This window comes from Parus major, chromosome 3 (assembly GCF_001522545.3).
Source record: "Parus major isolate Abel chromosome 3, Parus_major1.1, whole genome shotgun sequence".
Lineage (NCBI taxonomy): Eukaryota > Metazoa > Chordata > Aves > Passeriformes > Paridae > Parus > Parus major.
The window spans coordinates 43,203,627-43,225,786 of NC_031770.1; the positions used below are offsets into that span (position 1 = coordinate 43,203,627).

Genomic DNA, 22,160 nt, shown 5'->3' on the forward strand with positions numbered 1-22,160 from the left:
GAACTGTAATGCTGTGATGACTTTCTCTGATTGGAGCCTTCTCTAGCAGTACTTCTGTGAGCACTTGATATATCCGTGCTTTCTAGAGCTGACAAAGTTAATGTTGTTGGAAATTTGCACAGTAAAGAATTGGTTCTGTATTCAAAGACTAATGCTCCTTAAGATCCTGGTTTTTGCACATGGGTAGCTTCCAAAATATGTTTTTTCCATTCCACAGAACATGTTTTCCTTTTATGTTAAAGCTGAAAGCTTTTATGAAATAAATTTTGTTCTACTAATCCTGAGCAAGTAAAAGAGTAGCCATGCACCATTTCACTCATATCCCAGGAATTAAAACTAATGCCACTATTAAAAAAAAAAAAAAAAAAAAAAAGACTCATACCTCCACCCTTTTCCTGGCACAGAACTGAATCCAGTCCAGATAAACACTGCAGAAGCTAGCTCTTGTTATTCCTTGGAGACACGGAACATAATCTTCATCTATGTTAACGTTAAACATCGCAAGGTCACGTTCAATATAATGCCACTTTGCATAAGGCTGCAGTATCTTTTGGATGGATTCATCTTTTATCCAGTCAAGGATTTTGGGAGAACTTGCTGTAAAGTATATTATACTCTGTTGACAAAAAGTGCAAACGTTAGTCACTCTGAACTCTGATCAAAGCAGACATATTTCACACAGAAGAGAACAAGCCAAATAGGACCCCATTAAGAACTGTAGTAGTGTATCTGTTTCTTACATTTTACTCCTTAGCATCATTATTACTTCACAAAAGTGTTCAAATTAGAAAGATGATAATAATTGATAATGGTAGCTAACAACAGAAAAAGAAGTAGTATTTTTAATATCCTTCTGCCTTCCAGGAAAATCAACACAATGATAGGAATAGAGAGTTCCAGCACCCAAACATGTCAGTACTAGAGGGTTCTATAGAGTCTATCACCAAGAAGGTAATATCAGGAATAGCTTAGGCATATTTTGACAAAACAGTAGTAGATGGTCACATCCTCAAAACAGGGCTCTTTTTTCCTCAGTGGACTTACTGTTTTCTTGGGATGATGCTTTCCTAATTTTTATTAGCCACAAAGATGAGACCTGACGGATGCGTATGACACAAATCCGTTATCTGTCAATGCAGCAGGTAAAGAATAATTGATTTTTTCTTACGTGTCAAGTTAAAAAGCTGATAACTGATATAACTGAGTAACTTTTAAAGTACAGAGGAGGGAGCAGCATTCAACTGTGGCTCTTGCATCAAGTACATAAAAGCTAGAAAGCAGCAACACACGTATTTCATATCTCTGCCTGAGTTTCTAAGCTTTTCTAACTGCTCTGTCTGGACACATTAAAATAATAATAAATAAAAAAGTAATTAAAAAAATTCTATCCAAACATAACTTAGAGTATATTTTCAAAAGAAAATGAAACTCAAGAAGTTCCAGTGTGTTCCATCAGCAGGAAAGCCCCATTATAATGTTTTATAATATTAATTTAGAGTAGGATTCCAAAGCAAATGAGAAGCAAGTATGACTCATGACTGAAGTGGATGTAGTTCCACGTGACCTAGTCAATGGAAATAGTACTAAGTAAATAAATGTATAAAATTAAAATATGATGGATTACAAAGGATGGAAGTGCTACCAGCCCTTTTAAAAACCCCAGATCCCTCCACAGTTCTTCTTCCAAATCGTACAAAATAATTACAAAAAGTAAGAGGAGAATCAAGCTTCAGAGGAAAAAGACTACTCAAACAGCTAGAGACAGGATGGACCTTCATTTAATGGCATGAGGAGAACAATACACTCCTTAAAAAGGATTCATGCAGAAACAATAGGAGCTGAAAACACAGCACTCAGCGAATACACAGAATTTTTGAATACCAGAAGATGTTTAATTAAGAATATATTGAGAAGAGCTGGAAAAGGCACAAGGGAAAAAAATCACAGTAGTTGGGCAGAAAATGATTTCAAAGTATATGCAGAAGGGCTACAGGAGCTGACCCACTTTATTTGTGGGGAATAAAAATCCTTTCATAATAAGAAATTTATGCCTTTCTAGGCTGTCAATGAAACTGCAAATGAAATAAATATGATTGCAGAATAAGATGCTCAGTGCCACTCTTTGTTTAAAAGAGCAATACAATAATTATTATTGAAGGATAGAAGACCTAAAACAAAGCAAACATTTTCTCTGTTGATTTTTGAGATAGAGTTTGCTTTTTTTATTATCCTCATCTGTGTTTACAAAGAAACTGATTCAGCTGGGAAAAAAATCAGACTGGCAATCAGACACAGAAAGAAAAAAATCTTCTGTCACCTAATTAAATTCTGCTCTTGGTAACTCTTACAAGATATGTTTTGTGCAAAAGTACATCCTCAGCTATATGGCATTTCTGAAACTATATGGTAAATATTTACAACATTGGAGAAAAAACCAAAAACACTCCAAATGCTCAATGCAATGGAAGTGCAGTTCCTGCAGAAACTCCAGCCTAAGTGTTTTTTGAGTTGGTGTTTTATGTGACCTGAGTACTGCCTTATCTATAGTTCTTACAATTACTTTCACACCGTGAAAAAGAAAGTGTCAAGGACTTTTAAAATGTTCACAGTGAAATTGCACAGGGTCTTGATCTAGATTCCCCCAGAAGAAAGAGCTGGGGAAGGAATGAATTCTCACCTCTGTCTCTGATACTGTTTACTTAGAGGAAAGCATTAAATAAACAGGAAAAAAGCTGACCTAATACATATTATAATCTTCTCCTTCCAAGGCTGTACTAAAGATTTTACCAAATCTTTTTAAAGCCCCTGTTATGGAAAAAAACTAATTACTTTAAAAATACAAGGAGAAAATATCCAGATAACTTCGAGAAGTGACATTCTAGAAAAGGGGTTTCCTGAGTGCACCCTCCCTTCACTAAAGGGAGCCCAGGCTGATATTGAAGGTGCCAACAGGTTATTATTAATTCCTGTTCACCCTTCCCTAAAAAGAGAAGTAGATTACACAGATCAGCAGCCTGAGAATGAAGACCAACCTTCCTGAGAATGAAACTCTGTGAGTGCACTACAATAGTACCTGCTCAACTACATCCAAGAAGAAGAGATTTGATTTTCATGTTTTCAGAGCCATCAGTAGCACACATGAACTCTGCACAGAGTGGAGATGGGGCCACAGCATTTAACTCACTCCCTCCTACTCAAATCAGGATCAACTAACCAACCACACCTGTATCACATGGAATGAAAGTTTGTCTAAGCCATCTATGTCAGCTGCTTCTCAGGTGTGTCCAGAATCAGAAACTCTAAACTGCCTTTCAGCTCAGTTTCACATCCCATGTGGTGAACCTCACACTTCCAGCAAGTATTCCATATATTAATTCATTTTAAGGCACAAAAACAGTTCCAGTTCATAAAGCAAAATTCTTCACTGCTTTAAACTAATAAGATGCTGATTTAATTTCAGCTTAGACTGGGATTTTTTCAGTCTCATTCCCCCTCAAAAGCTGAGTCATTTGCCAGCTTGCATTAGTTTATGTTCCAGTTATTCAGGTTACCTTTTAAAGTAAAGCAAGACAATTGTAGCACCACACTCATTAAAGAAGAGCTGTTTTTTTGTTTTTGTTTGTGGCTTTTTTTAGCTTAGTTACATTGCTTTAAAACAATTTATAGCCACAAACCCCACTTCTAAAATGAAAAAATCATGCTCACATGCAGCTTTATTTCTAATTAGTTGATTAAACAAAGCAGGTTGGTTACCAGGCACTACTGCCTGCAAAATTATTTATGAAATCCCAGAAGTAATCAACTACATGATCAAAGCAGCTTTGTAAGGCAATGAGCTTGTTTTTACTACGTTGGTTCATTTGCAAAAAATGGTGATTAACTTATTTACAACAGGTCTCTCTCTGAAGTTGACAGATTTTACAATTGCAGAGATGTAAGTAGAAAGATGTCAGGGATGGTTTGGATCTCTAGCAACTGGCTTCATGGCAGTACCAGTGGCATAGAAAGCAGCACTTGGCTCTTGCTGTTTCACTAGAAGACTATAAAGCTCAACAAACTCTTCATTTGCTGGACTGTGAATTGTTCTGGCAGAGGATGAAGGTGTCTTGCTAGACTATATGGTCCAATTATTTTGACAAATTTGTATCTGTGTGGTGATTGTGATTTTAATAGCAATGCAAATATAGAAATGGTGTAAATGAACTACTGTGTAATCAATGGAATAAACCAACTTCAAATCTGTTGTGTTATATATGTAAAGGAGAAGGTAAGAAGGGGGTTTGCACTACTAAAAGGTACATTTGAGAAACAGCTCTTCAGAAGTTTCCCAAGAACTTTATGCTTGTTAATATCTTTTCTTTTCCAGAAAAAAAAGAGAAACAGTGGAAAGGCCAAGGCAAGAAGAAATACCAAACTGTTAGTGATGTGTTGTAAGAACATAAGAACATAAGTAAGAAGACTTTGTCTGACTTTATCACTACAGGATGGTAACTCACCTTCTTGATCTCCACTGAAGCTTGCCTGCCGTTTTGTGTACTAACTGTAAGTATAAGTGATCATAATTAAATTTAGCAAAGGGAAACATTAATTTTCCCTATCCCAGTGGAAGGTGTCTCTGCCATAGGAGGAGGGTTGGAAGTGGATGATTTTAAGATCAAACCAAATGATTCTACAGTTCTATGATCTAACATCAAGTCAGTCTGACTGCCAGACTGACTTGATGCCACAAGACACATCTGTGGTGCAGATGGATAAACATAAAGCAAAAGAATTCAAATGCTCTTTTTTCTATAGACAAACAGCATTCTATCTGACAAACCTGCCTAGGAACAAAGTGCACTACACCAAAGAGGTTACCTTGATATAGTATCTGATAAGGATTCTGCGCAGATCGAACACTTGCAGCATTGTGGCAGCGTTGTTGTCGATGATGCTGTATCCTTCCAGGATGTACTGGGTTCGTGTGATCTCCCACGTCAGCCAGCGCAGGTTAAAGGCTGCATTACAGGACAGCAGGTGAGGCAAGTGCCCAGGCTTGCAGCAGCAGCAGCCTTCGTTGTCCTCATCTCCTTCTGTTATAGCTTCCACTTCTCTCTGCTGGCAGTATGTCCCTTGGCAGAGAGAAAAAGAGAGTGTGCTGCCAGTTATTGGGGGAGGAGGAAACAAAGGACGTCTTGCAAGCTCACATTCAAAGTTTGTTTGAAGGTTGTATGCACTTGGCAAAAATGTGAAAGAACGAGCTACGGCAACAAACTCGACATGCTAAGTGAGCCATGTGCAGCAGCAAAGAAAGGGCTGTACATTACTCATTTACTACTGTCACCTATAAAAGCCAAAAGGGTCTGATCTAATGTTCTAGTTCTAATGGCTTCTGAGCTGAGCTAAACTACAGACCACAGCTTCTGCCTTCATAAAAACTCGCCAGGAAGCAACACTAAAGAGTGTTGCTCCATAAGACACATTAGGCAAATTGATCCAAGTCTCAGGCTGCTTATTCAACTAACATACTGGACCCAAAGAAAGATTTTAGTGTGTCAGAGCACTTGTAAAATCTGGGTTTTAGCAAACTGTCTTGGAAAGCAGGTTCCAAAAATAATATCTACCGGGTTGTTCTCTCTCCCACTGGAGTAAAAGCTATTCTGGATCAAACATCTCTAATGAACAGCACTAGTGGCAGTACATCACAAGAACAGAACAGCTTTCTAATTAGTCTATTACACAGGCTTTAGATCAAAGTAGAGCAAATTTTTTCTAAAAAGGATATGTTACCTCAAAAGGAAGTCATGAGGCAGATACAGAAGCAGTAATGCAGACTCTGCATTTTCAGCCTGTGATGTGCACACTAGATGGTCAAGCCAAGCTCTTGTGGATTTGAAATCTATGAATGTAGTTCCTATACCATGTAAGGCACTATTAATAAAAACTGAGACAGACACCCATTTGCTCCTCCCAGTATTCTCAAAATATGTAAGTTTTATGCTCTTGATGTATGCTTCTTTTTAAAATTTACTCTCCATAGGCTGTTGCAGAACTTACTCCCCACTGAGTTTGTACATAAACCATCTTTCAAGGGCATCTCCTATGATGCAAGTTATACATCTTGCACAGGCCTTCTGCCAGAGGTTCACTATCACCCCACAGACTGCTGACTCCATCAACTTCTAAACAGACTCGACAGGAGAGGAAGATGTGAGACACTGCACTACAGATCAACAGCTCCCTCCCCACCAGGACCAACAGACCTGTTGTGTCACTGTAAATGGGAGAAGAATTCAGCTGTGTTCATCACCTGACTGTTGAGCCAGGAAAGAACACGGTGCCAGCTTCAATTCCCTGCAGTCTGCCAGCACCCCGAAAGGGAGACTGGAGCAGGGCAGCATCCCAAAGGCCTTTCTGTGGAGCATGATGACAACTGCTGTGCCCTCATCTGTCTGTTCCAGTCCCATCACAGCTCTCTGGTCAACAACCTGTGACCTTCAGTTTGTATCAGCAGAAGTAGCATCTAGAATATCCCTTTCTCCTCACTAAGAAAAACCTTTCAAAATACAACAAAATAGCAAAATAGGGGTTATCACCTTTTTTTTTTTTTTTTTTTTTGCCTGTGCATCTGCTAAAATGTGTGCAGCAAGCAAAACACACAAGTAAAAAAGAATAGAAAAATCTGAAAGAAATGTGTGAGAAAAAATAGGATCGTAGCCCTCAGAGATGGCAAATATTCAGTATATTCCAGTGCTTTCTGTTCAGTTTGCCATGAATGGAAATTTACACTGTGAACACAGTGTTGCTCACTCACTGATATGCATTCTTCCTTAGACCTCAGGGATATGAAATACAATATGAAAAATTATTAAAGTCTTCAGGTCATCCAAATATAAACATCTTGCCTTTCAATACTGCCAAGTAAAAACCATGACCTATTAGGCTGGCATTTCCAGCTGGACTGGACATGAACTGGACTGCTTCTGCTTCATATTTCACACATTTCTACATGAATTAACACTTACTGCTCAACAGCAAAAAAGCCCAAGAAATGCTCTGGGTCAGCAGATGCTTCTGTGAAATCCAGTCAGAAGACATTGTACTCAAACTGAATTAGGGAAAACATTCCTTTGTACATTGCTTGAAAAGAGTAAAACAAATGCTCCATGCTGGTGCTGTTACTATTGCTGTGATGTCTATTTTTGAAAGTTTAAATGTCTTTCAGTATTACACTGAATTTAAGAGAAGATACATCTTCATCCCAGGTGCAAAATTAAGTATTTCCAAATGTTTGCAAGTGATGAAAAATGAAAAACACAATGAACATCTGTTCCTGATTGTGCTACAACAGGATTTAAAGATTTTTAAAGAGCCTTTGCTCAGTCTATGTAACTATTTGTATAAAATATAAAAAAATAAAATATAAACATAAATAATAAATATAAAATAATAAGAAAATAAAATAAAGAAATAGAAAAATGTATTTTAATGGAAATATCAAATTTTATTTCTATAGAAGGCTTTATTCTCTGTACCACCTCTTTCCATAAATGCCAAATATTATTACTGCAGTTTCTGTAATTACTAGTTTGCTTAGAGGACATATTTTGTAACATACAGGCCCAAGGAGGCCAGTAAGGCAAAGAAAAGGTGAATTCCAGAGACCCTCAATGTTTAAAGAAAATTGTCATCACATGCATAACAAACAGAAGATGATGCCAGAACATGATTTACATTCTTAGCTAATTCTACAGGTTCAAATGCCTCCAAGGTGTCTTTGCTAGGCAATTTTAATCAGCTAAAATTATACTACAGGGGGTGCAATCAATGTTGAACTTGAGGAGCAAGAGTCATTCTAAGAGGAACTGTGTTATTACAAAAGCTATGGGGAACAACCAAAGGAGTTCATGTGGTTGTTTTATATATTTATTCCAAAGAATGAAACCAGGGCTGTGCTCTTCAGCATCTGGCAAACATGCACTTGATTAACAAAAGCTGTTTGATGGACTTGGGCACCATCAGCTTGGGGATTTGGTGTCTTCACTGCTTGCTGAGCCTCTGGGGTATCCCTCTTTAAAGGTGTAACCTGAGCCGTGGCCAGTGCTCTGACAAAACACCAAATCCTCATTCCTGGCTGATTAGTATTTCCAAACATCTAGAGAAAGGACTCAAGTCCACAAAGACAACATTCAGGCTTGATGCTCAAGTACGTGTTGGTTCCCTCCCAATTCCTGCAGTCAGTTCTAGAACAGCTGCCAGTAATTTCCTCTCATCTTTAATGGAGCCTTTAGTGCATTTAGTCCTTAATGCACTGGCTGGACTTCAATGCCAGATTGGCATTTTACTGTAAAATTTCATTTACCAGAGCATACATCAATCCTCTTTGGTTCATTACTCCAGACACTGGTACCACAGAGACTAAGAGCACGTGCTCAGCTTTATGCATTGAGCCAGAAGGGACAGGACACAGTAAATGAAGTCAAACATTTGTGTTTGTCTTCTGCAGAAGGCTGGACTTTTTTGTATGTACTATAAACTGATGATTTAAATGACAATTTTTATATTTCTTCTCAAAAAATTATCAAGTTCAAGCAACTCTGAGAGAATTATTCATAAAACCAAAAAGCAGGGAACAGAACGTGCACTTCACTTCTTCAGTATAATTAAGTGTAGTACCATTAAATATTAAAATACAGGAAAATGTTTTCACTGGTAATTAGTTATTTCAAAATCTGAGGGAAAACATTTTTTTTTTCATTTCTTCCTGCAGTAGGAGGAAAATAATCTCATGCACTTCACTCAAGTTTAGTCATTCACTCTGACCCTTGCTAATATAGATATGACCAATTCATTTGTAAAATATCTAACACTGGAGGGTTGCCAAAAAACCAGCAATGTAAAAAACATGTGCCAGCTGAACAAAGCAAGGTCAGCCTGTGTGAGCTCAGGAGAAAGCCAGGGTGAGAACTTGGAGCTCTTTGTATTTTCCTGACACATCAGGATTCGAGGACAGACTTGTGCTTTGCCAGAATGATTTGACCTAAATGGAAATGAGAAAAATGAAATTGAAGACTAATCTTGCTTCAAGAGGATAAAATACACTGAACTGAATGATCACCCAGCCTTCTAGAATTAAAGGCTGAAACCATAGTGTGCTTTTGAATTCAATTTTGAAAACTCAGGTAGTGAAAAGATCTGAGGGGCCAGAAAGAAAAGCCCGTGACACAACCACATACCAGAAGTATTCTAGGAGCAGTTTTAATTTCCATAAAACACTTCAGTTTAACAACACATCCAGAACAGAGACTAATTATTGTGGCTGAAGGTAGCAACAGCTTGAGCACTGAGGATTGCTGACAAATAAGCAGCCAGGGTACATCAAAAGGGCTCATGCCCAGGGTAACTCCTTTCCTAAGCCATGCAGAGGTCTCTTCACAGATGACTCCACAAAAATGCCTGGTTGCCCACCATTTGTTTGCCAAAATCAGGCACAGGAATGTCTTACAAATAAATGCATTACAATAGAATTATCTGGCTCTGCTTCAACAGGTTTATGCTGCAAATCCAAGCATTCCCAAATTCTGATGGAAAAGGCTCCTTCTCAACCAGCATTTTTCTTTCATGCTCAGGATAGCAGTTTAAAAAACTGCAAGTTATCACACAAAAAAATCACAGTGAGCATAACTGCAACCATTGGGAGGCCATCCTCTACTGAAACACACATCAGATATGGTTCTAGAAACAGAAAAAAACAAATACTTCAGAGGAGTGAACTGAGCTCACAAATGGAAAGTCATGAACTGCAGAATTAGATTCATTCTACCAATAATTTTCATTCAATCTATAACTTTTTTCCACTCCTTCCTGCTCTTTTGCTTGTGGAACCTGTTCCACAAAATAAAGAACAGTAATTTATAGGTTCTGATAGTCTCAGCTTTTTTCAAATCAAAAATTCAGGACTTAAAAAACGGTATAAATTCCTCAAACATCAAAGCTATTAGGTATAAAATTTGGCTTTCATCTGCTTCAGGTGCTTGAATGTCTGAAAAACAATCTGGTTTTCAAACCAGATCAGTTGCTGTAGTACCAGGCATCCCCCTCTCCTCAGATACCTTTCTTTTTCTTGGCCCATGGGGACACAATAAGAAAGGTCACGTGGAGGTAGCATTCTCCAAAGATGTTTGTTGTTAAACTTGCAGCTATGAAATACCACAAAAACTTCTCATGTCACATCTTTTGCAGTGAAATGCAAGATGCAGTATTTTGGTTTTGGCAGAGATATTTTCTCAGTAAAAAGGCTGTACTGCACTTAACATTTTCCTTCTTTCCAGAAGTCTTCTCCAGTGCACCCATAAATACACATAAAATTGTGAAAGGACAAAAAAGGAAAAAAGACACCAAATATTTATTCTATTATGTGCTACAGAAGCTGTTCTAAGCCTATTTGAAATTTATAGATGGCTTCCACTGTTGGAGCATCATTATACACCTAGAAAGGGTTATACATCACAGATCTCTTGCGTTGAACATAAAGTATCCCCTTCCCTGTTTCATGCTATTCTTCCCAATTAAATCACCAAGATTGAAGAAACTCCTTTGCATCCTTTCTATCCATGCTTCTAGTACTTCCAAGAATTGTGTCTCTCAGTCTTTGTTCTTTCCCACAAACACTGCACTTTTGGTTTTTAACCTTCTCTCCCAAGAGATGTGTCCAAAAAATGCTGTTTTTCTCTGAACTCTTTGTAATTTATCAATACCTTTTAATGTTCTGGTACATGTTGAACATACCTCAAGTGTGGTCTCTGGGAAAACATGAACATGGGCAATTTTATTTCCCAACAGCAAGAGGTGATTTGTAAAAAAAAAATAAAAGTTGCAGCCACTCTTTGAATAAAGAATGATTCTTCCCAGTGCTACAGAACCTTCAGACACAAAAATCAAACACAAATAAATATTCCTTACACTGGTAATGTACTTGCTGCTGTAATAAAACTATGCACCATACACATGCTGCAGAAATGAGTAACTGTCCTTATTAGACATCACTACTGTGCCTGGAGCACACAGCCTGGGCTGGCTGCTTTCATACACCATTCTGCGTGGGAAATAAGCTAGCTAGCACAGAGAGAGCCCCACAGGCAATCCCATCCTGCTGCCACAGCTGCCTGCCACTGTGTTCAGCTACATCTGTGTCTGCCCTGCGATTCTTGCCTTGATCCAGCTAATGAAGTTCCAAGTGAAGCATGAATATTGCACGTGCAACGTGCAGTAACAAAAAATCACAGCAGAGATTTAGAAGTTCATTAAATGACTGAAGAATACTGTGCAGGAGTTAGAGAACTGCTCCTGAAGACTTCAGCAACACCATCAGTAAGTAGTTTCTACACATCTAATGCTTAAATGAATATTCTCCAAAAGACACTTTGTAGACACACAGACTAAACAGGAAAACAGTTTAAATCTCCCTTGTTCTACAGGGAACTCGTGAGAGGGAGATATTTTGACATTGCTTCTGCTTGTTCCCTGACTGTGGGTTTTCCCATCTCTTCCTTCAAATTAAATGACATGTTATGTATTTCTTCTGGCAGGCTGCTTTTAGCATTCCACTGTGGTCTAACACACACAGCAGAGTTAAGCAACTGAAGGGCTCAATTCCCTCACACCACTGTGCAGCTCCTTGGAAATGTTCTCCTGGCTTCAGCTCATTTCTACCTTCTCTTTGCTGTCCATAAAGGAGGAGCTGGGCATTTCCTGTCAATACTTGGAGGTCTTGAGCCTCCCCTCTGCTTTGCACTCAGGATGAATGACACAGTGGAGGCACATCCCTTCTCTGTCCATAGAATGTGAGAGTGAAAAACTGATTTGTCTAAGGTGTTTATGAACAGGACTAAAGACAGATGAAAGGGATCCCAGATTTGCTGACTCGCTTCTTTCAGTCTGCTCAGTCTGTGACATAACCTTCTTACGCTGCCTGCAGGCGTTTAGTTGGGTTTGTTTTTTCATTTAAAAGCTGAGACAAATGCTTCTATTACAAACAGTTAGAAAGGTGTCTGGATCAGTCACTTACACTGCCAAACCTCAGTTAGGATGGACTGCAAACTGGGGAGGCAGCAAGTACCTCCTGCTACAGTACACTTAAATTCAGAAGGCTCTGTGACCTCTTCTTAGGGCACTACCAGTATTGCCAGCACAGACCTTCAGCTACCACAACGAGAAACGCGTAGGAAAATCCAGAGCTCTACAATGCAAATATTGCTTTTGGTTTAGTCATAAACAGAAAACAGTCACAGAGAACACTCTTGTGATTCACTCATTTCCAAAGCAAACACAGATTTCCTATTTAAGTAACAGCAGATTTTTGGGGCCCTCAATTAAAATTACTTCCTTGAAATTGAAGCGAAGGAGCCAAAGCTCAGAAATTACAGATTGCAAGTTCCTCCTCTAGTCCTTTTCTCCCCCTTGTGGGAAACCATTCTGTACAATGAAAGGAATTAGGGTTCCCTGTAAAAAACAGTGCATGACTGGACAACTAAAAATAGGAATGCAGGATGCCCAAAGCAAAATCTGGTGCTTAATAACTGTCACTTGACTCTGTAAACCATCAGCTTCTTCCAGGGCAGTACCATACACCCTCTGTATGTAAAATTCCTACTGTATTCAGTATTCAGGCTGCATTCACCAGCCCTGAATGAAATGGGGAAGAATGTGCCCAATCCACACAGGAGATGTCTCTCAGTGCTGTTTGGTGGAAGCCTGCTCCACCTTCCTGCCCCTGCAGGCAGCAATACCGTTCAAGGGAAGGAGCAAAGAATGCATTCCAAGGCAGAATTTCAGTCTCAGCTTTCACACAACTTCCTTTGAATAGCCTTGATTCATTCCCTTATGAACTTCTGTATTCAGGTCAGCCCCTCTGGCTCCCTTTACTCAGACTAGTGCCTGGGCACCCCGTGGCCTGCAGCCCCACCAGAGCAGCCCAGCTCCTTGTTGGCAGAAGGACCAAACCACATACAGGAAAGGCACAGTTCTGCAGCACAGTTTATCTAAAGCACAGCAGCCTTCATGGGTTACCTGGAGGTACAAACAACCCTCTGGTGTCAGCACATCACCCCAGGGAAGTCTCCACTGGGCACACAGCAGATTATCTGCTCACATTTTGGTGTCCATGAGGCTTTTGTTATAGTCTGCATCAGGCAGATCCAGGCATCCTTATCTGGCTTGTGCTTGGTTCCCCTCTGGGTGCCTTTGGTTCTCTGACTCCATCCTTAAGCCGGCTTGTAATCCGTGTGATTTCTCTGGCACTCATTCTGCACAGTCCAGTGGGGTTCAGCTCTCACATGGCATAGCAAATGCTACATCTTTCAGCTGGTTTTGTCTCAGGTGAATTCCTTTATTCAACCCTACATGGCTTCTCTGTTCCAGGCCAAACAATGGAATAGCAAGACACACACTCCTAGTTTCTGTTCCCATAACAACTCCTCTACCAAATACTCTGAAAACCAGAGAAAACTCCCTTACATACCATGTCTGTGAGGGCACAGAATAACCACAAATTTTGTCTTATTCTTGGAATAGGATTATCCAGTGGGTTCAGAGAAGAGAGGGAGTCCATTTTTCTCCTATTTCCAACTACTTCTACCTCTAGTATTGAGCAGTCTCTCCCCCCAGTGATACTCTGAGGGTGAGGAGGCAGAGGGAACTAGATTTGTACTGAGGATGAGATCATCTAGGTGAATCCACCATTTCCCCACTCCTCTCCACCTCCAGTAACTAGTATTACTTTCCAGTTCAATTTGCTGCAGTCTCTTGGTCCAGGCCCATCAAAGCCTCAGGTAAGAAAGAGGTGCAGCTTTGCAGGATGCCAGCCTCCCCCTGAGGAGTGCAAGAAAGACTGGGAAAGAGGATATTCCTCTTGAGAACTCAGCTGGCTCCCAACAGCAGTCTATGAAAGACACGAGAGGCTGTGGGGCTCAGCCTCAGCTGAATTTAAAGACCTGCTGCAGCTGGCAGACATGCTGGATCTATTCACAAAGTAAAACAGTATTAACTACAGTTAATTAACACTGAACAGCATTAGGCAATCTGTATGGAAAGGTCAATTTTCAGAGACATTTAATTACTTAAACTGTGATTTTAGGGAATACAGAGATGTCTCAACAGGTGGCACACTGCAGTATTTGAGCTCTGCTCTCAGATCCAAGTGCCAAATGGCACTTGCTGGCTGTGAACGATCCTGGCTCAAAGTCAAAGAAAGTCTTCCCAACCACTTTGCAACAAAACTATCCAGTTGTTCCTCATTCAACTTCCAGTTCATTATGCCTGTCTGCTAGGCCCTTCATCTTTTTATCCAGCTAGCATGTGGCTTGAGCATCCTCATATGCTTTAATCTGTTTCCAATATTTACTTTACTTCTACTGCCTGGAGATGGTGATGATAGAGAAGGACCCAGCAGTAAGGGGAAACTGCACAAAAAAAAAAAAAAAAAAGAAAAATCACCTCACAAAACTCCTGTCATTTCAGTGAGAAGGAGATTTCTTTCTTCTTTCAAATTTCAAATCCCACACTGAATTATTTTAACAAAAAAGGACAATCAGCGAAGATAAATTTGGGAAGTTAGACTGCAAGCACCTATCCCTGACACAGCAGCACCACTGCTCACCTTGGGGACACCCAAGAAGCAGATGAATGCAAGAATACTTGTGTACATCTCTTGGAAGTTGAAGCAAGCCTCAGTAGCACACATGCATGACCATGTATTCCTCAACAATCTTCATAAATAACATGAAATTATAAGGCTGATAAACAAAATATCTTTCTTCCATTCCAGTTGTTTTTCCTCCCAATTTGCATTTGCTCTGAATAGGGATCTGATGAGGTACTACAATACCAAGCTGTTTCAGACATTTACTGTTTCCTTTCCACATAACTTTGCTGAGGACACAAGAGTGTTATCTTCATCCCCACTACACAGGAATGAAAGTGAACATGAAGCATTCACCACAACCTGTTCAACATCCTACATGGAGTCTGTCATAGAGTCAAGACTTGAGCCCACACATGTTATTTCCTAGTCTAATCCTCCCACACTTAAGTGCATTCAAAGAGCCAGTCTGTCGCTTATTTTCTCACACTCAACCTTGTTGAAAAGTCACCTTGATTACACTCTGCTGTTCTAGTGTGACAGAGACCATCTCAGCATCAGCTTCTTGCATGGCTTGACACAGGATATTTTCCATGGAAGGAGTTTTATTTTGGTTTTGTTTTTTTTTGTTTTGTTTTTTTGGGGTTTTTTTTGTTTCCCAAATACAAGTTTTTTTGGGTTGAACAATTTTAAGAACAATTCCAATTTTCATAGTTATGGAGGAAAATAAATAATCTGAAAAAATAACTGAGTATTACTCAAAAGATCTGTGACCCAAGCAAACCACTCAACAAACCTTCTTTCTGAAAGTCTTTTGATACTGCAGAACATGGTTCCAAATTTCTTAACATCTAGATTTCAAAACAACATTAATATAATGATACAAAGAAGTACCAAGCTTTCAGACAGACAAGTATCTGTAGAAAGAGAAAGGTCCTCAACTCTACATCCTACTATAGAGTTGTGATAAGATTAAAAGGACAGGATTTATGCTGGTTTTGTTGTTATTTAAATCATCACGGATCCTTACCTCGAAATTCGAGCCCTCTGAGCTGAAAGGTGACCAGGCCATTTCCAATTTCGATCAAGTGCACAAAGGCATTTAAATAATCTGATGCCAGAATAAAACAGTCTCCTGTGTTGTAGTTTCCCCAGCGGCCCAGGATCAAATCTCCACAAAGAGACTCCTGCAGAGATCTTGTCAAATGCTCATAAAAAATGGAGTTCAGATTATTGTCGTCATTTCCTACAAACAGAGCAGCATACATTTGTAAAATAAAAAACTAAACAAAGCTATTCTCCATGAAATTTTATGTTCTTTTTCATTCCTGCTTAAATCTTCTTCCTCTAGCCAGATGATATCTTCCTGATGCTTCATACAATCTACATTTCCTAGGTAGCCCTTCAATGAATCAGGTAAGTATGAACAATATTGTAAATAAAAGATCACATTAGTGCTAGCACATATTTCAGACTCAATCAAATAACCTCCATGATTCACAACAGTAAGAATTTCTTGGCTCCACTAAATGTGGAGCCAATTCTAAGTTAATGTCTACATACTGTCTTAATCTAAAGAAACAAAAAATCATTATTACTTCAGAACATATGCTTAAATTTGAACATTTTTTCTGAGATTTTTAAATACTTTGGTCGCGCAGCAACCAATAATTTTGTTGGGATTTTTTTTCTTTTAGTCCTCCAGGAATTTTTGCAAGGCTTTGTCCATGAAGAATATATGCTTGACACGAGAACTGCTTTCCTTTTCTGCAGTGCATCAGTGTCCCACCTTCAATACTCTCAAAATGCTGGTGCACAAATCCACGTACAAACCAACATCTTGTAGGTGTATCTGTATGCATGGGAGTGTATGTGGATATGGGCAGTCATGCATTTTTATCTTTGTGCATATTTAGGAGGAGAGCTAACATGGAGGTGAAAAAACCCAGAAGATGAGGCTTGCAGAGGCTATGCCTTTCCTACAAATTCCTCCTTGATACCAGAGGAGGAGAGGGCCTGTAACTGCACTGCTTTTTGTGCCCACAGCCATTACGCACCCAGCCCTGGTAGGTTTGTCCTTGTGTGCCCGTGTCCATGCAGACACACTCACCTGTGCACCTTCTGGAGTATATTGGGTCAAAATTTAAGCAAGTCAAAAAATAAGCCTTTTAAGCACATGTACTAAAGGAATGCTTTTCTTGAGCTACAGGGTTTAAAACATAATTAATTTATTAGCATATATAACAATGGTAAAAGTCATTGCTATCAGATGACAAAATGTCCTTGGGAAAAATCTTAGCTCCCTGCCTTAAATGATAAATAATTAAAAAGCACCATTCATGCTTCAAACTACTAATACCTCTCTTGCCTTCTTGGACAGCCTGGATTTAATCAATTTCTGCTTGACGATGTGTATTTGTTCATGTTTATTTGTTCATATTACTGATGTAATGGATAAGGATAAAAAGGGTATGAGGGGTAAACCAGCAATAATTAAAATGTAAATTTCTAACTCTACAATACAACCCCGGCCATCTATGGGCAAGATAAAATTGCCCTCATAACACTAAAGTGAAAAAACCCATATATTAAACCTTGGCCTCTCTCACTGGGACCGGATTTTGGCATGTGACACTGGTATCAGCTCCCCTGCAAAAAGGGCCTGTCCCACCAGGCACTGAAGAGTGCCAGCTGATGTAGCACATGTTCTCTGTGTCCACTGATGTGCCAAAAACTGCTCCCACTTCCCAGTCTCACAGGAACCACTCAGTGTGGCCTGGGAAGCTGCTTTGCATGGCCATGGTGCTCATTTAATACACTGACACCCAGCAGAACAGCCCACCATCTTTCCTACCTCTTCCTCTTTCAAGTTTCCCAACTTCCCTTCTATCCCCTCTCAAAAAGGTTACTCTCCAGGGAAGAGGAGACAACTTGCCAACAGTGGCAGGGGTACCACTAACTTGCTGCTTTTTCTCCAAAACCTTTCCCTGCCGTCAGCTGACCTCTGAGTCTAGCTAGGGTGCCTGCTGCATATTCCACACAAACTCCAGGGTTATGATTAACCAAGCAACCGGCAGCCCAGCAGCTCTCTGTCTGATCAGCTACACATAACTGAGGAGTGAATTTATTCATCGGGTCACACGACTTGAACTGGTGCTCTGCTACATTGAAAATGCTCTGGTTTGTACACACAACATTTAAACCCTTTGCATCTCTTCAGCTTCCCCAGCAAAGCCTTGCCAGTGTAAATACATCACATTTTGCAAATGAAGCAAGACACCCAAACTCCCAGGCCATACCTGCATCTTTTTCAATCTGAATTGCCAGTCTGGTGTTGGAATGGTCCGATCTTTTGGTGCTGGAAATAAAGACATGTTTACAGCCAATTCTTCTTTTTAAATAAATAATTCTCACAATAAACACTTTTTTTTTTTTTTTGTTTAACATGTCTCTTCATTTTGCATTTATATAATTAGGCAGTTCACACTAATCCATTCATCAGGCATACATAGTTATTTCAGGTCAGTATTGCTATTGATATTGCAGCTTATCAGCACACTCTTTCCGCCCATTTCCCTTCTTGTGGGACACAGTCCATTCAGAATGTGGAATCTGACACAATGCTATGTACTTAACTAATTGAACTGGCTCCAGAAACAGATCAGCCAGGTGCCACCAAAACAACAAATAGAAAGAATATTTAATCAGCCTTTCTTTCCTTCTAAGCCTTAAGGGAAACAGCTGGACTCAAGAAGTTTTCTTTGGGTAAAAACATTTCTGTGGGTGTGTACCATCTATGGAAAAACAACAATACAAAAATACTTTACTTAGTTTCATACTTAGCTAGGCAGCAACAGGAGAGTCCTTGGTCATTCTTATTGCTTGAAAAAGAGTAAATTAGAGGGCTTTAGTTCATATAGGCACTAACCCTGTCACCCTTATGAATGGCATGTTCCCTATTCACCATTTTCACTGTAACAGTGGAATATAAACAACACAGGAAAAATGATTACAAAAGAGAAAGCAACTAAAAGGGTAGATTGGATTGAGCTTTTATTACTACCTGTAACAAAAGATACTATTAAAGTTGTAAAATAAGGAATGAGTAAATCGCTGTGGGCCAGCATGTGTTAAACAGAAGACAATGATTGCTGTGGTGAGCTGGGATATTCAACACCAAGTCCAAAGCACCTCCCAAGCACCCAGGGGTACTTGGGGTAAAAGTGGAACTCTGGCTAATAAAAATGCTTTAGTAAACATTAATTTCCCTGAAACACTGCTCTGGCATGGGTATATAAGGATTTCAGGACACTTCATTGAGAATATTGCCTCAAAAGTTTCCCCTCAATCATTAGAAGACCTAGCTATTGTTGGAGTCCCAAGCACAGAAAATGTCCCTTTATCTGTGCTGACAGGCTCAGGCAGTCAAGAGAACACTGGGTTTAACTTAAGACCACGGAGAAGGCTTCTAAAACTGAGTGGAGAATCTGGGAATGAGAATGCGTGAGTTAGAATTATATTAAGTCACTGGGTGAAAAATACAGAGTTTAGAGTTTGAGATATAGTAGTGAATAAGAGACAAGATGGAGGTTCTTGGGCATTGGTTTGTCTTTGCCTTTCTTCCCTCTTCTTCATGGATTTTAGTAATGTGTGATTAAGTGAAAAAGTCCACAGTGCAGAACATGGGGGTTTGGTTATTGGGTTAAATTAAAAATAAATTAGTTGGCATTTGATAATTGGATCATTTATGCTTAAAAGGCCTTGTGGACAGGGCCTGAAGTTGCCATTTGTAGCTTGTTAGGTTAGTGTGTAGAAGAACTTACAATCTGTAAAAATGTAATATAGATAAGGTAAAATAAACATCCTCAGTCCAAATGTGAAAATCATCTCTCTGCTCGTCAATCCTGATCCAGGGGAAAAGAATTGAACACTTTTGCAGTTGGTGCCTTGTATGAGACACTTTTACATTGGTGCCCCAGAGACTTTTACAATCTATCTAATATGTAAATATGATCTCTCATTCCTTGGAAAATAAGATTAAAGCAAAACCAGGAGAAAGCCCAAGCAACAGCCAGCATAAGGTTACATGTGACAGTGGCAAGGACCTCATCTGTACAAAGGCCTGCAAGCACAGGAGAGAAGAGCCACACCACCACCTTTCCTGGCATGGGACCCAAGGGAGACACCCAGGTGTGGCCCTCACCGAGTCCTTGGTGGAACTGCAGTGAGGCTGGCACGGCTGGGTGGGACTGGCTGGGGTCTGGCTCATGGTGTGGGGAGCACAGGGCCCAGAGGAGATTTTGAACAGGCTGGAGATTGACCAGTCAGCCTCCACAGCCTGAATTTAACTACTCACTGTAAAAGACCTGTAGACATGCCCCAAGAAGATGGCACCAAAGAGGGATCAGTTATAAGGGAGGCTTTCAAACAGCTTAAATAACACTGAAAAAGGATGGTATAAAGATAATGCTGTCTTTGAAACACAGCAGAGACTCAGTACCGGTTTCCAGGATTCTGTGTGTAAGTTGATGCTGAATCCAACTGGGAGAAGGATGCCACTGATGTGTTACAAAGTCTTTTCATCTACTCCCTACAGCCTCTCCAAAAAAAGTTGTGGAAAGCTGACCAACATTGCACACAGGTTTCTATGCAGTAGACAGAAGAGAAACAGATTTGCTTTAGTTCTACTTCCTACCAAAAGCAACTGATTTTTCTCCTTAAAAAGGCACATTCTCTACTTTGCAAAAAGTATGACTGAGAAAATAAGAGTCTTAATTAAAATTATTTGTAATTAATATTAGTATATTATCTACATAGATTAACATTTTATTTGAGCTATTATTTATCTTCCTGCTTCTGGTTGGCTCAGCTCATTGTAACTGCAATTATAATTTCGTATTCAACAGAAAATGGCAATGGGGGGAAGGGTCTTCAAAGCAGTTCAGAATATAAAAAATAATTTCTCTTTAAAAAGGTTGTCAGAATTCTTCCACCCTGATATATATCCACCTGCATATGCAAGAGTAAGCATAAACATTAGGTTGTGGAATTCAATCAATTTCCTATTCTCAGCAGAGAAGCACTGCTGATTTCCAAATGCCTATGTTTTAACATTATGAGACGCTTTATTAACTTTCAGTCCCTCTGAAATCAGTGTGGTAGTGAAAGGTAAAAGTTAATACTATTCTTTACCCCTGTTTTTTACCATTTCTGTTCTGGAGGCACATTGAGACCCATAAAATCAACCAATACTTCAGAAAATTCTAATCTATAATAAACAGGAATCCTTTTGCCCAGCATGCAGCTCTGGGTCTATTTCTTCCCCATCCCCCCCTTATTTTTTGCTTTGACAGAAAGATGCATGAAACAATCAGGGAAAATCACAAGTGCTTTGGGACACTGCAAGACGGATGATGCAGCCTGACTGGGAAAAAGGGAAGGAAATAGAACAGCTCTCACTAACAAAAAAAAACCCCAACAAAGCAAAACCAGGCTCCATTAAGGCTTTGTTTAAGCAGCTAAAACATGGACCTTGGGACATGAGACAAGATTTTACCTTTTCAGACAATACTAGAAAAACTCAAATCTTTATACAGCTATTATGAGGTATAATTTTATTTCATTTTTTTTAAGACCAAGGGTAATATAGACAGTTTATAAACTAAATGTCGGTGCTGAAATTCAGCTCAGTCAAATAAATGCTGTCAGGTAATCAATTCTGGATTTTAAAAGACTTCTACAATTATTAGTAACCAAAGCTGTGTTTGTATCTTCTTGAAGGCAATGGGAATTTGCATTGGATTAATCTATAATCCTCTACACCTAACAATCAAACCAGCAGCACCTTTACTTCTCAACCAGGACCTCTCACTGTGAACTTTTGGGATTAGTAGTTGATTTGGGCTTTCCTCCAGTGGCCTCTTACTTTATATTTGATTGTTACCATTCATCCAATGTGATAATTAACTCAGTAATTGAATTTCTTCCTGAATTGCATTATTCTATGCAAACCAAGTACAGTTCCTCCAGCAACTGCCCTAGAGAAAAAGTGACTGTGTTGGACTGTCTTCAGTTAAGTCCTCAGCAATTTAAAGCCAACATCCTGCTTAGTTCCTGAAATATCTATTTCATGCTCTTTTAATCCCCCATTTACATGGACACTGAGATAGGTCACTGGTTTGTGTAGCACTGTTCATGCCACTAAAACTATTGCTTCCCTTTGCAAAAAAAAAAATAAGTAATTTCCTATCATCTCCTTCCCAAACATACTGCCTGGAAAGATTTTCTTCTCCCACTTCAGTTTTCCAGTTTCCTTAGAAAGAGAGAAAAAAGGCTGAGGGGGATTAGGATAGTCTGGAGAATACAGAGAGTATACTGAGAATCAGGTAAATTGAGGAAAATAAACAAATCATTGCTGTTTTGAGGCTAAATAAATCATTATTTCCAGAAGATCAAAATAAAATTCCAGCAGTTCTACCTGCCTTGCTGCTGCTGAGTTTTACCCCAAAACACAAATTCAAGATTTCCAGGATTCCTGCTGTGT

The 22,160-nt window shown here is 39.4% G+C and overlaps 1 protein-coding gene across 2 annotated transcripts in view; it reads right to left on the reverse strand.

The window, feature by feature from the left end:
• The window catches only part of PCNX2 (pecanex 2), a 149,193-nt gene that overhangs the window by 22,136 nt on the left and 104,897 nt on the right, over nucleotides 1-22,160 (reverse strand). For both annotated transcript variants that reach the window (XM_015621574.1, XM_015621573.1), the window contains exons 24-27: nucleotides 17,917-17,975; nucleotides 15,648-15,863; nucleotides 4,858-5,111; nucleotides 383-616 (exon numbers count right to left, since the gene is read on the reverse strand). In XM_015621574.1, the coding sequence (XP_015477060.1) occupies nucleotides 383-616; nucleotides 4,858-5,111; nucleotides 15,648-15,863; nucleotides 17,917-17,975 (763 nt within the window). The remainder of the gene's footprint in view (nucleotides 1-382; nucleotides 617-4,857; nucleotides 5,112-15,647; nucleotides 15,864-17,916; nucleotides 17,976-22,160) is intronic.